General features: G+C 45.1%; 2 protein-coding genes and 1 long non-coding RNA gene across 4 annotated transcripts in view; 2 read left to right on the top strand and 1 right to left on the bottom strand.

Annotated features, from left to right (window-relative positions):
• SP7 (Sp7 transcription factor) overlaps positions 1–1,527 on the bottom strand; it is a 35,550-nt gene extending 34,023 nt beyond the window's left edge. For both annotated transcript variants that reach the window (XM_082422365.1, XM_082422366.1), the window contains exon 1: positions 1,443–1,527. The gene's annotated coding sequence lies outside the window, so the exon portion shown is untranslated. The remainder of the gene's footprint in view (positions 1–1,442) is intronic.
• The window catches only part of LOC309641824, a 36,145-nt gene extending 30,057 nt beyond the window's left edge, over positions 1–6,088 (top strand). The window contains exons 2-3 of the long non-coding RNA XR_014252771.1: positions 784–1,550; positions 2,627–6,088. This is a non-coding gene — a long non-coding RNA (uncharacterized lncRNA). The remainder of the gene's footprint in view (positions 1–783; positions 1,551–2,626) is intronic.
• A 966-nt stretch (positions 6,089–7,054) lies between these two features.
• The window catches only part of SP1 (Sp1 transcription factor), a 43,796-nt gene continuing 35,824 nt past the window's right edge, over positions 7,055–15,026 (top strand). Inside the window, exons 1-3 of the mRNA XM_082422291.1 lie at positions 7,055–7,176; positions 8,253–8,410; positions 8,732–10,247. Coding sequence (XP_082278417.1) covers positions 7,170–7,176; positions 8,253–8,410; positions 8,732–10,247 — 1,681 coding nt within the window. The 5' untranslated portion in view covers positions 7,055–7,169. The remainder of the gene's footprint in view (positions 7,177–8,252; positions 8,411–8,731; positions 10,248–15,026) is intronic.

Raw genomic sequence — 15,026 nt, 5'->3', positions numbered from 1 at the left:
CATTCACACTCCACCTTCTTTTTCTTTGTTTTTAATTTTTATTGAAAAAAACTTACAATGTTGTGTTAGTTTCAAGTGTACAGCAAAGTGATTCTGTTATATATATATTCTTTTTCAGATTCTTTTCCATTATAGGTTATTAAAAGATATTGAGTATAATTCCCTGTGCTATACAGTAGGTCCTTGTTATTTACCTATTTTATATATAGTAGTGTGTATCTGTTAATCCCAAACTCCTAATTTATCCTCACCACCTCCACCCACCCACTATCCCCTTTGGTAACTGTAAGTTTGTTTTCTATGTCTGTGAGTCTATTTCTGTTTTGTAAATAAGTTCATTTGTATCATTTTTTTTAGATTTCACATACAAGTGATATATGATATTTGCCTTTCTCTGTTTGACTTATTCCATTTAATATGATAATTTCGAGGTCCATCCATCACACTCCACCTTCCTATTTTTACCACAATCAGGCTCTCCTTGTTCCATAATATACCATTACTTTTTTTTTTTTTTTAATATTTATTTATTTGGCTACGCCGGGTCTTAGTTGCGGCATGCAGGATCTTTATTGCCGAGTGTGGGATCTTCCTTGCGGCATGCGGGATCTAGTTCCCTGACCAGGGATCATACCCGGGCCCCCTGCATTGGGAATGTGGAGTCTTAACCACTGGACCACCAGGGAAGTCCCTTTACCATTACTTTTTTCTTCACCCTAACAATAACACCTGTGAAATGATAGGTTTGGTATGTAGTTCAATTTCTTTCTAAAAATTTATTAGGGACTTCCCTGGTGGCGCAATGGTTAAGAATCCACCTGCCAGTGCAGAGGACATGGGTTCAATCCCTGGCCTGGGAAGATCCCACATGCCGCAGAGCAACTAAGCCCATGCGCCACAACTACTGAGCCCGCATGCCAGAACTACTGAAGCCCGGGCACCTGGAGCCCGTGCTCCGCAACAAGAGAAACTACTGCAATGAGAAGCCCGCGCACCACAACGAAGAGTAGCCCCCGCTCGCCGCAACTAGAGAAAGCCCGCACGCAGCAACGAAGACCTGCAGCCAAAAATAAATAAATAAAATACAATAAATGTATAAAAAAATAATAAAATAAAAATAAAATTTTATTAAAAGAACACATACAGAAATGTTCAATGCCACCACACTTTCGGAAATGCTGGAGTAGAACTGGCATCAGGGAGTCCCACCTACCTCTGCCTTGAGACCTTGGCTGGACACACTTCTCAAGTTCTAAATTTATTTCCCAATCAGTAAGAAAGAGACACTATACTATCTACAAGTATTAGTTACTAGTCTTGTGAGTGGCTGAAGGTAAGTTCTTCCTGGAAGACGCCCAGGGACTTTTGTCCAGGAACCTCTGATCACCTACAGTGGTGGGGGAGGGGAGAGCAGAGAAAAGGCAGGCCGCGGTAAGGGTTACCTCTAGGCTGGGCATCAGCCTCAGGGCAGCGGTGGGAAAACCTCTCTTGGAGGCAAAAGCCTGTGAAGCGCCTGCCCTCTCCACCATCTCCCTGGGCACCTCAAGAAGGTATGAACATGGTGTTCCAGGGCCTTTCCCCCGCAGGAACCACCCACTCTCCTGGGGGAACAGTGAAAACTTCCGGGAGAAGAGAGAAGTCAGGTGTCAGGCCTCTACGAACTTCAGCTGGCTTTTCGGGCTCAAGGGAGGGAGGGCAAAGCAGGAAGGAGGGGTATGCGCTTGGGGAGAGCCAGCTGGTCCACCCCTAGCCGGAAACTGGGGGTGGAGAGGCCCCGGCCCGGCCCACACTAGTGTCCAAGCTCCAGGCTGGGCCTGAGAGGCCGGCAAACCCCACCCCACTCCTCTGGCACCTCGTGGCCCAGGCGGGTTTGTTTATGAATCCAGCTCCCTCCACCCCCAGCCCGGCCCTCTGCCCGCCCTCAGGGTGGCCCCAGTACCGTGGGAGGGGGAAACTGGGCCAGCCCCCGCCGGCGCCCCTCCGGTCCCCTCCCCTTTCCTCCTCCAGCCTCTGCTGTGGGTTCCCCGGCAGGGCAGGTCCTTTTTATAGACCTGTTGAACCAGTCGGGGCCATTCTCCTTTCTGGGAGTGGCAAGCTGGGGGTGGTGCAGCTCTCTTCTCAGCTCTGGACTCTGGAGGGGTCTCAGGGCTTCTTCCCCAGGAGAGGAAGGAGAAAAGGAAACTGCTTCATTTTTGGTTAAAAGAGGAACTTTGGTTGTGTTTTGTTTTTAATGCTGAACTGCCACGCAGTACCCCAGTCACCTTGGGGGTGCAGAGGTCCGGGTGGCGGTGGCGATGGGGGTGACTGGTGAGGGTAACTTGGCAGGAAGCACAGGCTTCCTTCCAGGTCTGGTGAGCTGAGGAGCCTGAGGGGGTTGGATATTTGAGGGAGGGAAATGTTTTGATTATGTGTTTGTTTTAAGCTGGAGTCCCTAGGGGTCAGATTTCAATGTTCAGTGAAGCTCTCTGCTTGTTCACTGTGGGGTCCAGGCTCCTCTCTGAGCCTCCCTGGTGACTCCAGCTTGCCTCCTCTAGCTGTCAAGAACGCAGATGGATCGTGTCTCTCAGCAGTTTCTATTCCTCTTTCCCACCATGCCTGAAACCACCTCTGCTTTTATTTGCCAAAGGGTCTTCAAGCTGCAGGGACCATCAGCTGGGTTTACAGTCAGGCCTGTCTTCTTGCAGTCTTCTTCAGAAAAGAGAATATTCCAGAAGTTTGGGCCAGAGTGCAGCTCCAACAATAACTAAATTGTGTTCTTGACTATGCCTCCCAACTCTCAGACAAAAAACCCCTCCCCCATTCCCACAGCCTTTCCTCCTCGTCCAGGGCCTTCAAGACCACCAGAGCCACCGACTAGTTGCCGGACTGGACGACGGCCTTCCTAGTACCAGGTAGAGTCTAGGCAGGGATGAACCATGATGCATCTCAGATAAGGAAACAAAGCCGGCAAAGATGCAGAATGAGTCATTTTAAATAATAATAATAATAATAATAATAATAATAACAGTAAAGAATATCCGTAGCCTGTCCCGGATTTTTCATCAACAGATTCTGGGCTTCTCAAACAGAAAGAAACTACATCTTGTTAGAGTTCTTTTCTTAGTTACTTGCCTTTGCAGGGTCCTGAAAAGACTGAAGGGCATGTTGTGATGATCCATTCAGCTTCTCCACGTCACCATTGCCTTGCAAATGACCTGAGCGTGCATGATGTGAAATAGCTAGGATTGTTTTCCTGTTCAGAGAGCTAGAATGTAAAGGTTTATAAGACCGTTGAGACTTTATTTTCTTGTCAGGGACTATTTTTCTTTCCTACACTCCTTTATCCTAGAGAAGGTAGGACAGGTAAATGAAATTTTAGTCAGTGTGTTTTGTTCTTAACAGCTGTAGTTGAAAGCTTACTGAGAGGGAGGTTACAATGATGGTATAAAAGGAGAATTTTGAATCATTTGTGTCTTTTAATTTATAAAATGTTCCCGTTACCAGATTGCTAAGTGGGAAATTGTTAGAATCAAAGAGCAGCTTCAAAATCAGTTTCAACTTGTAAAAGGCAACCAACCGAAGGCTGAGAATCAATCCATGGCATTGTAATATCTGGAGACCTATTCAGGATTTTGGGGACTAGGCTTCCCCTTCCATTTATCAAGTATTTACTGGGTGTCAACTGTATCCCAGGCCTTGAGGATACAAAGTGAAAAGGTATCATCCCCGCCCTCAGACTGCTTTGTCTGATTGGAGGAGATGTGATATTTAGATACCTCTAATGGATGTATGTAAAAAGAGCATGGTGGACAGAGTGAGTGTTCAATAGCTGGGGGAGGTAGGACAGACTTCATTAGAGTTCGTTCTTATCAAAGATAAGAGTTATGGGGACTTCCCTGGTGGCGCAGTGGTTAAGAATCCGCCTGCCAATGCAGGGGACACGGGTTCGAGCCCTGGTCCGGGAAGATCCCACATGCCGTGGAGCAACTAAGCCTGTGCGCCACAGCTACTGAGCCTGCACTCTAGAGCCTGCGAACCACAACTACTGAGCCCACATGCCACAACTACTGAAGCCCGCGTGCCTAGACCCTGTGCTCCACAACAAGAGAAGCCACCACAATGAGAAGCCCATGCACCGCAACAAAGAGTAACCCCCGCTCGCCGCAACTAGAGAACGCCTGCGCACAGCAACGAAGACCCAACGCAGCCAAAAATAAATAAATTAATTAATTAATTAAAAAGAAAAAAGAAAATTTGTTCAGGTTTTCACAGATGAATTGGACACGATGGATCATGTCCATATGCTCTCAGGAACTATCAATAAACGGCTTATGTCGACGACATCCCTCACTAGCCAGGATCTGAATTCTGTCTTGTCCTGGAGAAGCAAGGAGAGAGTATTGTGAAAAGGATGGTGGCTCTTGAATTTCTGAGTCTAAATCTAGGCCTTTTTTCTCACTACCTGGAATAAAATCAAACCCTAGTCCCCATTTCAGGCTTAGACTAGCTTAGAATTGTTGGAAAAAACACAAGCGTTGAAACTAAACAAAACAGTCATAATTTAACTGAAGTATCTGAGCCTCAGGTTTCTCATCTGTAGAAGAGGATGACAATTTCTTAAATTGGTTGAAAGGATTAGACAACACACGTGAAACGTTCAGAGGGCTGCTCTTCGGTGTTAGTTCCTCCTCCCTCCCCCCCAGCAAGTTTGGGTGTGGTCCTTTGCTAAATACACTAAACAGCTGTTGGAATCTCCAGAGCTTGGTTTACAAAGATGAGTAATACAGCTTCTTCCCTCCAGGAAGTTTCTTTCCTTCTCGAAGTTTCTTCTCTTCAATTTCTTCCCTTAGTGTTTCTTAAACTCTGATTTAGGGACTAATCACCTGAAAGAGCTATTTAAGAATGCATATTCTCATGACCCACCCCAGAGAATCTCATTTATTAGGTCTGAGATGGTGTCTAGGAATCCACCTTTTTAAAAAAGCAGTCCAGAGGATACAGATAAAGACTCTGATATTATATTTTGAGAAACTTTGACCTAGAGAGAGATGCTATTAATGGAAATGTGATGTTTTATAAGAGTATGATACCATTTGAGCCGTCCTGGAAGTATGGGCAGGATTTTTTTCAGGAGTTAGAAGGTAACAGTAAAAAGCTTTTTTAATACTAAATAAATTTGGGACTTCCCTGGCCATCCAGTGGTTAAGACTTCGCCTTCCAATGCAGGGCGTGCATGTTCGATCTCTGGTCAGGGAACTAAGATCTCACATGCAGTGGGGTGTGGCCAAAAATTAAAAGAAGTATTTTTTTTATTAAGCCCATTTTCATAAATGGTTATACAAGGCATTGCTTTATTCACTTAAGAATTTATAGAAGACTTTTTGTGGGACTATTCTGGGTTGGAATCTGGCAGTACAACTCATTAGCTTTGTGATCTTGGGCAAGTTACTTCCCAGCCTCAATTTCTTCACTTATAAAATACATAATATCTCTAATACTAATATCTTCATTATGAGAATGACATAAGGAATGCAAGATGCCTAGCTGACGTAGGCACCTAACACTATAGGCTTTCACCTTCAGGCCTTGCCCAAAGCAGCAAGAGATCTCAGTTTTGGGGGAATCCAGACTTCAAAACGTGACACTATCAAGTGCTGAATTGCAGATAATGAAGTGCCAACATATGACATACAAATGAGAAAGAGAATGACCTTGTCGTGTTATTGACAAACCACCCAGGCTGCCTCCACCAAAACTAGGATACAGGAGAGGCAGAATGGGAGACCAGAAATTCAGGTATCTCAGGAAAAATCTCTAACCTTTGTAGTTGCAAAAAGCAGGAACTCTATCTTGCTAGCTTGCTTTTTGCTTAGACTGTATTTACAATTAAAGGGGGCGGGGGGAGGGGAAGTGGCTTACAGAATCTTGACTCTGGGAAGTTCTCCAACATGCTTTAGCCTTCAAAGGCAAGCTCTTGAAAAGTTAACCTGCCTTAAGTAGCTAGCACCTCTGTCTGGGGGGAATTTAATAAAATGGCGTTTGCTGCAGTCACAAAGACCGTGCAAATTGGTCAGCACATTATTAACTGAATGTGTGAACACCCTCGCCAGATCTCGTTGCGCGTGTATCTACAGGGCTTACACCACATTCAGAGGCACCCGCTTGCCTGTCCGCCCACCCGGGGGAGAGTGAGACTTGAGAAGTACTTTTAAGAGCGGTAAAATTAAGACTCAAACGAGCCCTGGTGTCACGGCAGACCTACGCGCCGAGTAACTCGGCCCTGACACTTGTTGAGCTGCACGGTTCCGCTGAAGCGTTGCTACCTAATCACGGTGAAGACGTTCCCTGAGGAGGGCCAAAATGGCGACGGACTCCTCCTGGCACAGCCCTGTTCCCTCCCGGCTCTAGTAACGCCCATTGGTTAAGTTGGAGGCGGTGCCAGGCTTCCCCCGCCGCCTCATTGGACTGAATGACTGAGGGAGACGCCAATTCTCCTCTGCCCACTCCAGGTTCCTGCCCTCAGAGCTCACGCGGCGTTCAATTGGCTTTTATTCATGTCAACTTGCGTCCTATCATGTCTCTTTTCAGTGTTAATCCAATCATAACTTTCCTGGCTGCCCGCCTGATTTCTGACTGGTTTTGATCAGTTTCATCCTATCCCATTCCTGTCTACTTCTTACCTCCTCCCACCAGGACTTTGCCCAGGCACGTCCAGGGTTCTGGTTGGTTGTTGTTCTGTCATTCCAATGAAAGCTCTTCCTATCCCTACCTCTCAGGGAGCCCGCCTGGCAGTTGACTGGCTTCTTTTCAAGCCTATCACCTTTAGTTCCCGCCCACCTTCACTTCCTGCGTCTTTCATTGGCCTTTAAAACTGAGAGGGCGCTCTTTTTGGGCGGACACCTCGCACGCAACTTTGTCTTGCACGCCTTAAGAGTGCAAGCGAGTCTTACCATTGGGCAATCTACCGGTCTTTCTTCTGCAAGTCCCTCCTTTCTCCCTCCCTCATTGGGCGGGGCAGCAGTGAAGGGGCGGGGCCTAGGCCGGGCTTGTGGCGCGCTGCTCCCTCCTCCTTACCCCCCCCCCTCCCTGTCCGGTCCGGGTTCGCTTGCCTCGTCAGCGTCCGCGTTTTTCCTGGCCCCCCCCAACCCCCCCGGACAGGACCCCCTTGAGCTCGTCCCTCGGCTGCCACCATGAGCGGTAAGGATGAGTCCACTCCAAGCTTAGGGGTGGGAGGGGAGTGAGGGGGCGCGCGCGAGGGCCGACCGGGCGGTCCCCGCCGTAGGGGGGACGGGCGGGAGGCGGCGGCGGCGGCCTTGGTCCCGCCCGGGGCGGAGGGAAGGGAGGGAGAAGGGGCAGTGGCGGGGCCTCCGCGGAGGAGGGGGATGGGCCACCCGCCCCGGGGGAGGGGGCAGCGTGGCCTCGCCCGCCCCCTGCCCGCCCCGGCCACGGGGGACGGGCCTTACCCCCCACTACTCGGCCGCCCGCCTGAGGCTCCTCCTGCCGGGGGCTGGAGCCGCGGGGGCGGCCCGAGCAGTGCAGGCCCCGCCCGGGCCAACCGCCTCCCTGGTCCGCCCTCTGGTCGCCGCCGGCCCCAAGGCCCTCCCCCACCCCCCGGCCGTAGATTACCCCTCCCCCCCGCAAATTACCCCTCCCCCCTACCGTCCCGCCCTTTCCACGCCCCTCACCCCGAAACCGCCCTTTCCCTCTAGGGCCCGCCCTGTAGCCGCCCCGAAACGCCTGATTTCTAACCCCTGGACCTCTTTAGCCCCTTACTAGTATTCACAGATGTTTCCCCACTCAAACTTTTTATCTGTTCTTTTCCCCTTTCTCTTCCTTTCCTCTTGTTATTTTTTACACTTGAATTTTTCTTTTTCCCTATCTCCTTTGACCCTACTTTTAGCAAGCTTTCCATCTACCCACATGTTGTTTTGTGCCTTACCTATCCTTTTTTTCCCCAGGATACTTTTAAACTCTTTCAACATGCCCACCGACCTTCACATTTCCTATATCAAAAGCACCTTTTCAATGTTTTCTGAGTTTAATTTTGTGCAAGGGAGAGTTGAGGCCCAGTTTTGGCACCACCTAGCCTAGTTCACATCTACTGGTCCTACAACTGTTCCTTCTCCCCCAATCCTTTTTTTTTTTTTTTTTCTTCATACTGGCGCCTTTCACCTTCCTGTTAGTCATTTCTGTTTCATCACAGCCTCCTTTACCCTTCCTCACTTTACTCTTTTCCTTTCTCCAACTTTAAGTTATTTTTAAATTCTTTTTAGACCAAGATCACTCCATGGATGAAATGACAGCTGTGGTGAAGATTGAAAAAGGAGTTGGTGGCAATAATGGGGGCAATGGTAATGGTGGTGGTGCCTTTTCTCAGGCTCGAAGCAGCAGCACAGGCAGTAGCAGCAGCAGTGGAGGAGGAGGAGGGCAGGTAAGTGAGGATCTGGACAGAGTGGGGAAGGTGTTGAGAGGATGTAAATATTTGTAGATGATTGTCTTACTTTTCATAGGAAAATTTTTAAGAAAGGGCTGAACTTTTATAGATAGGGAAGTAAGCACAGAGAGACAAGTAGCTTGGAGATCCCCCAAAATGAGAATTTCAGCAATATAGATAGGTCAGCTTTTTGTTTTTGTTTTTGTTTTTTTCTCCTTCTTTGCACTGTTTTGCTGTTTATATTTTGTGTACTACCCCCTGGGCTGACAGATGGGTTTCACTAAAGTAACTCCTTTCCTCTCCTTTATTTCTGGCCAGGAATCCCAGCCATCCCCTTTGGCCCTGCTGGCAGCAACTTGCAGCAGAATTGAGTCACCCAATGAAAACAGCAACAACTCCCAGGGCCCAAGCCAGTCAGGGGGCACAGGTGAGCTTGACCTCACAGCCACACAACTTTCCCAGGGTGCCAATGGCTGGCAGATCATCTCTTCCTCCTCTGGGGCTACCCCTACCTCGAAGGAACAGAGTGGCAGCAGTACCAATGGCAACAATGGCAGTGAGTCTTCCAAGAATCGCACGGTCTCTGGTGGGCAGTATGTTGTGGCTGCCACCTCCAACCTACAGAACCAGCAAGTCCTGACAGGACTGCCTGGAGTGATGCCTAATATTCAGTATCAAGTAATCCCACAGTTCCAGACCGTTGATGGGCAACAGCTGCAATTTGCTGCCACTGGGGCTCAAGTGCAGCAGGATGGTTCAGGTCAGATACAGATCATACCAGGTGCAAACCAACAGATCATCACAAATCGAGGAAGTGGAGGCAACATCATTGCTGCTATGCCAAACCTACTCCAGCAGGCTGTCCCCCTCCAAGGCCTGGCTAATAATGTACTCTCAGGACAGACTCAGTATGTGACCAATGTACCAGTGGCCCTGAATGGGAATATTACCTTGCTACCTGTCAACAGCGTTTCCGCAGCTACCTTGACTCCTAGCTCTCAGGCAGTCACGATCAGCAGCTCTGGGTCCCAGGAGAGTGGCTCACAGCCTGTCACCTCAGGGACTGCCATCAGTTCTGCCAGTTTGGTATCATCACAAGCCAGTTCCAGCTCCTTTTTCACCAATGCCAATAGCTACTCAACAACTACTACCACCAGCAACATGGGAATTATGAACTTTACCACCAGCGGATCAGCAGGGACCAACTCTCAAAGCCAGACACCGCAGAGGGTCAGTGGGCTGCAGGGATCTGATGCTCTGAACATCCAGCAGAACCAGACATCTGGAGGCTCACTGCAAGCAAGTCAACAAAAAGAGGGAGAGCAAAACCAGCAGACGCAGCAACAACAACAAATTCTCATCCAGCCTCAGCTAGTTCAAGGGGGACAGGCCCTCCAGGCCCTCCAAGCAGCCCCACTGTCAGGGCAGACCTTTACAACTCAAGCTATCTCCCAGGAAACCCTCCAGAACCTTCAGCTTCAGGCTGTTCCAAACTCTGGCCCTATCATCATCCGGACACCAACAGTGGGGCCCAATGGACAGGTCAGTTGGCAGACTCTTCAGCTGCAGAACCTCCAAGTTCAGAACCCACAGGCCCAGACAATCACCTTGGCCCCAATGCAGGGTGTTTCCTTGGGGCAGACCAGCAGCAGCAGTACCACCCTTACACCTATTGCCTCAGCTGCCTCCATCCCTGCCGGCACAGTCACTGTGAATGCTGCTCAACTCTCCTCCATGCCTGGCCTCCAGACCATTAACCTCAGTGCATTGGGTGCTTCAGGAATCCAGGTGCACCAGCTTCCAAGTCTGCCCTTGGCTATAGCAAATGCCTCAGGTAAGGCTTGAAATCTTTTGTATTTATCTCCAGAGCTACCTAGCATCCTAGCTGAAACTATTGAGTCTAAAGAAGGGAGTAGAACCTCTTGAGGGTAATACTTTCTTGAGGGCAAGTCAATTAGAGAAATAGCAGTGATTCTAAGTCATTTGGAACTGACTTAATGGAATCTTTTTTTTTTCCTCAGTTAATCTGATGAGAAAGGAGCCCTTCTGGGCAGTGTCCCTGGGGTCTCTGTACTTCAGTGCCTCTGGTGCTACGGAACAAGGGTCGGCAAACTTTTTCTGTAAACTGCCAGACAGTAAATATTTTAGGCCTTGTGGGCCACATGTGGTTTCAGTTACATGTACTTTTTTGTTTGGTTTTTGCAACACTTTAAAAATATAAAACCATTCTTACCTTGAGGGCTTTATTTGGCCTGAGGGCTCACCCCTGCGGGATAGGAATTGATTATAAACTTAACCTATTTGTAGGGCAGTTATTAAATCATCAGATACTTCTCATGAACTGTAAGCAAGGGAAAAGTGATGGATTCCAAAGGACTTTTCAACAAAATAAGTTCCCTGGTTAATCTTTAGTTAACCAGAAGAGCGTACCCTCTGAGCAAGCAAGGTTTAATTTTTTCAACTCCTACTTACCCTGAAAGTACTTATGTGTATTTTTAACAAGCTTCATTAGGTGATTCTTTTTTTTAAAAATTTATTTATTTTTTGTTTCTTAGGCTTCCGAGGTGATTCTGATACTTCCTAGATTAGAGAGCCACTTCCTAGTCTGCTTTGAAAGTAGTGTGTGGTTGAGAAGGGAGGGGCGAGAAAGGGAGTGGGGCCCAGAATGGAGTTGGGGAGGTGGAGCTGAGAGGAGTTGGGAATAAGGAGAACTTTGAAGGGGAAAGAGTCGTCAGGGAAGAGGTATATATTGGAATGTATGTTGAATCAGTTGATGCTACTATTCAGTCATTTATTTTGAACTATGTTCACTAGTATTGGTTAATTTGAAATTTAAAACATTTATTTAAAAAGGTTAAAGTTTATTTAGAATTTATCATTTTAAATTCCATGGTGATGGAGCTAATCTTTAATAAAGCACATTAGGATACATACACATTTTTATATTCTGGCATGATATATACAAGTTATGATGGGAAATAGTTTAATACCACCGAACTTCTACTTCTTTTGGAATATGTGTGGGTTTATTAACTGTTTACTTTTATTATAGAGTTCTCATTGCGTTTAGACTGGTTCTTATGTAAGAGAGGATAACAAATAGGCAACCATATTTCCTGCCTTTTGCAGTTTAGGAAAATCTGTGCTGGGGAGGTCTGCTCAAGTTCCCTACTTTCTTACAGTCTTGTAGTGTGTTTAAAATTAGTACATTATGAGCCTTAACAGACAGTAATTTTCTTAGTGAATTGGAGATCTTGGAATAGAAAGTTAGAGCTGGAAGGGACCTGAGAAAATCATCTCATACAACTGCCTTATTTTCTAGATGAGTACTTTGAGATACTGGGAAGCACTTAAGTGATGAGACTACTTGCTGTTACTTCTAGTCTGGGGCATTCATTACCTGTTAGTTTTAACTTGGGACATGAGAAATCCTTTAGACTGTTTAAAATGTTTCAGAAAAGATATTTTTGTTTCTTTGAAATTTAAGGCTCTAGAGCTGGCAAGTGTTTTATAGGCTAAAAATTATGGGAGTAGAAATGGGAAAAGTTTAATAAAAACTGAACCCAACAGCCTGGAAAATTAGACACTTTCTGGGTAATCTACATTTGTGTTTGTTTTCTCTTTGCTCTTAGGTTGTTGTATCCAGCAGTTTTGCTCTTCAAAGGAAAGCAAAACTGAGATTGTTCTAGTTAGTAATAATTTGGATCCTTGCAATTTTTAAAAGGTTTATAACTTCAGCTCTAAGGAACAGTTCTGAGACACTTTCATTGCTAAATCATGCTCTGGGGAAGTCTGCCATTTACTATGTCATAAGATAGGGCTACCTACCTAGCTGTTATTGATGGTCTCTGAGCTCTAGAAAATGCATGCCTTTTTGTAAGGTAGCAGCAGTTTGACATTCACTAAGGAGAGAATGAGGCTCTGAAAGGCCATTTTGTGTGAGTTGACATTGCTTTATTAATAGTGGTTTCTGAAGATACATATTTCTTCCTTTCTGGTTAGTCATACTTGTGCAACATTTTTTTCCCCTTCAATTGATCTGACTTCAGCCTTAATGAAAGATAATAAAGTCATTTCCTGGAAGCTTAGTGCTCCTTAGCTGTTGTGTGGCTGCTACAAAGTGTCTCATGTATAGTTATTTCTGATATATGGTTTTTCTGGTATATAGTTATTTTATTAGAAAAACTCAACCTCTTGGCAGTATGATGTAGTGGAAAGAGCTTTGGATATCAAATCATGTTGTAAGATACAGAGAGGTAGGTAGATAGCACTCTGCAAAGTGAGACATTATTATTACATGGTTGTGGAAGACTGCAGCTTAGTATGTTTACTTTACTTTTTTTTTTTTTTTTTGGCCACATTGCAGGGCTTGTGGGATCCTAGTTACCCGACCAGGGATCTAAGGAACCCATCCCCCCTCCTCCCCCCGCCCCCGGCAGTGGAGGCGAGGAGTCCCAACCACTGGACCGCCAGGGAATTCCCACATTTATTATTTTTAAAAAGTAACGTTTAAAAATCTTCTAAGCTCTCATTTTGACTTTCACTATGTTTGTTTGCTTGAATATACAGGCAAAGGCACAAACTTAGAACCAAATAAGCCCGCCGTCTCTGTATTCCTGTTTTTCACAGCTCTGCCCCTGGTGGGTGGTGGTGAAGAAGGGACCACCCAGTAAACTGAGTTTAGTTTCCAGACAGTGAAATGATCTATGGGCTCTTAGTTTTTGTTGTTTTTTAAGTTAGAAGCTTTTTTTTTTTTTTTTTTTAATCAACACCCTTTCTCCTTTATCAGCACCCTTTTTCCTTTCATTTTGTAGTCATACGCTCATAGATCTTGCTTTTTTTTTTTTTTTTTTTAAGCTTAAAGCTTCAGATTTTTTCTCAGCCACTACTAAATCCAGAAAACTCTTCCCCCAGGTTGAGGAGGGGCCTGGTTTTGAAAGACTTAGTTTGGATGACTTTGTGGGAGTTCTGCCTAATAAAGAGTGCAGGGGTGGGCTTTGGCAAGAGAATAGAGCACATTTCCTTGATGGCTATAATTCACTCAAGAAGCAAATTTCTGGCACTAAAAATAAAAATTTCACATCTGCTTAGTTTTATCGGGGTCAGGAAAATGTCTCCTCTTAGAAGTTAAGTTGAATGCGATACCAGAGTTGGTTTGCCAAGTGTCGCTAAACTTGGGGTCAGATTGCTGAGACCTAATTTGTTAAGAGAGTTGTATTTTAGACTAGTTCATTTGAACATTAGTGATAAGTAGGTTTAGATGATTTACATGTGTTCAAAATTAACATTCTAGTGCAAAAGGTTATACAACAGAATTTTCTATTTTAAAATAATATACTTTTATCAAATATAAAATGTTTCTGCATCATTTGTTGTACCTAATATTATATTTGATTCTTAGTGTGATTTTTTAAGTGCTTTTTAAACGAGTTCAGTGTAAGTAGAAAAGGTCTCCTTTAAAACCTAGGTGCCTTGATTGATTTGAAAAGACTGAGAAGGCAGTCTTGAGACCTTTTCAATTGCTCCTATTTATTCATTCCAGTGGCTTTCTGTCAATGACGTCATTGTTAAATCCCGTTGCATTGTGTAATGTGGCCATTTTAGTTCTTAATTAAATAACGAGCACAAGGGTGCCTAGTGTTTCAGAAAAATTTAGTTATCTGTTCTCATATCTCCCTTTCCCTTTAATTGTTCTACTTTGTAAAGTAGCATATAAATGTTGGCACTAAAACTTTAGTTCTGCTCATTCCTTGCTTCTGATTGTTTTGTTTTCCCTCCTTGAAAATGTTTTAAATGTAAGATGAAAATCTGTAGAAAAGCTTTATTACATAACGCTTTGTAAGTTTCTGATTGGGTGTCTGTAAACATTAATAGATAATAATTAGTTGAAATTTTTCAATTTGCTGTTTAATTGAAAAACAGGCATATTTTTCATATTTCATACAGAAGGGATATCACAATAGTACCTTCCCTTTCTCTAACATTTAGCATTATTATGCAGGCCCTGGTGTTCTGAAGCATTATTTAAAAGGTATATGCCACACTATGATTACATTGTTAATACTGTTCTAGGTTTTAAGAATTGGGCCCCTTAAAAGACCCTGAAAAAGTTTCTGAAGAAAGTTTTTTTCTTCAGAGTTGGTTGCAAATCTGGGCTGTAATTTGAATTTATACTTTTCATTCCAGTGTTTTTAATTTTAATTATTTATTTATTTATTTTAAAAATATTCATTTATTTATTTGGCTGCTCCAGGTCTTAGTTGCGGCACGTGGGATCTCTGTTGTGGTGTGCAGGATCTTTAGTTGCAGCATGTATGCGGGATCTAGTTCCCTGACCAGGGATCGAACTTGGGCCGCCTGCACTGGGAGCGTGGAGTCTTAACCACTGGACCACCAGGGAAGGCCCTCACTCTAGTGTGTTTTAAACTCTGAGTGGCTTATGGAAACTGCGTAGTATAACTTGTTTGACAAGTTGGGCGTGCCTGTCTAATTTACTATGAATCCTTCTCACCCAATATCTATGTGCAAAATAAATAATAATTTAATGATTTCAAAGAAGGGGTTAAAATATAAAATACCCAGGTCAAGACAAAGACTTGCCCTTTACAAGATG

Source organism: Balaenoptera physalus, assembly GCF_965194825.1.
Source record: "Balaenoptera physalus genome assembly, chromosome: 13".
NCBI classification, from domain to species: Eukaryota; Metazoa; Chordata; class Mammalia; order Artiodactyla; family Balaenopteridae; genus Balaenoptera; species Balaenoptera physalus.
Note: the sequence above shows the minus strand (reverse complement) of the source record. Positions and strands in the feature narration are given on the sequence as shown.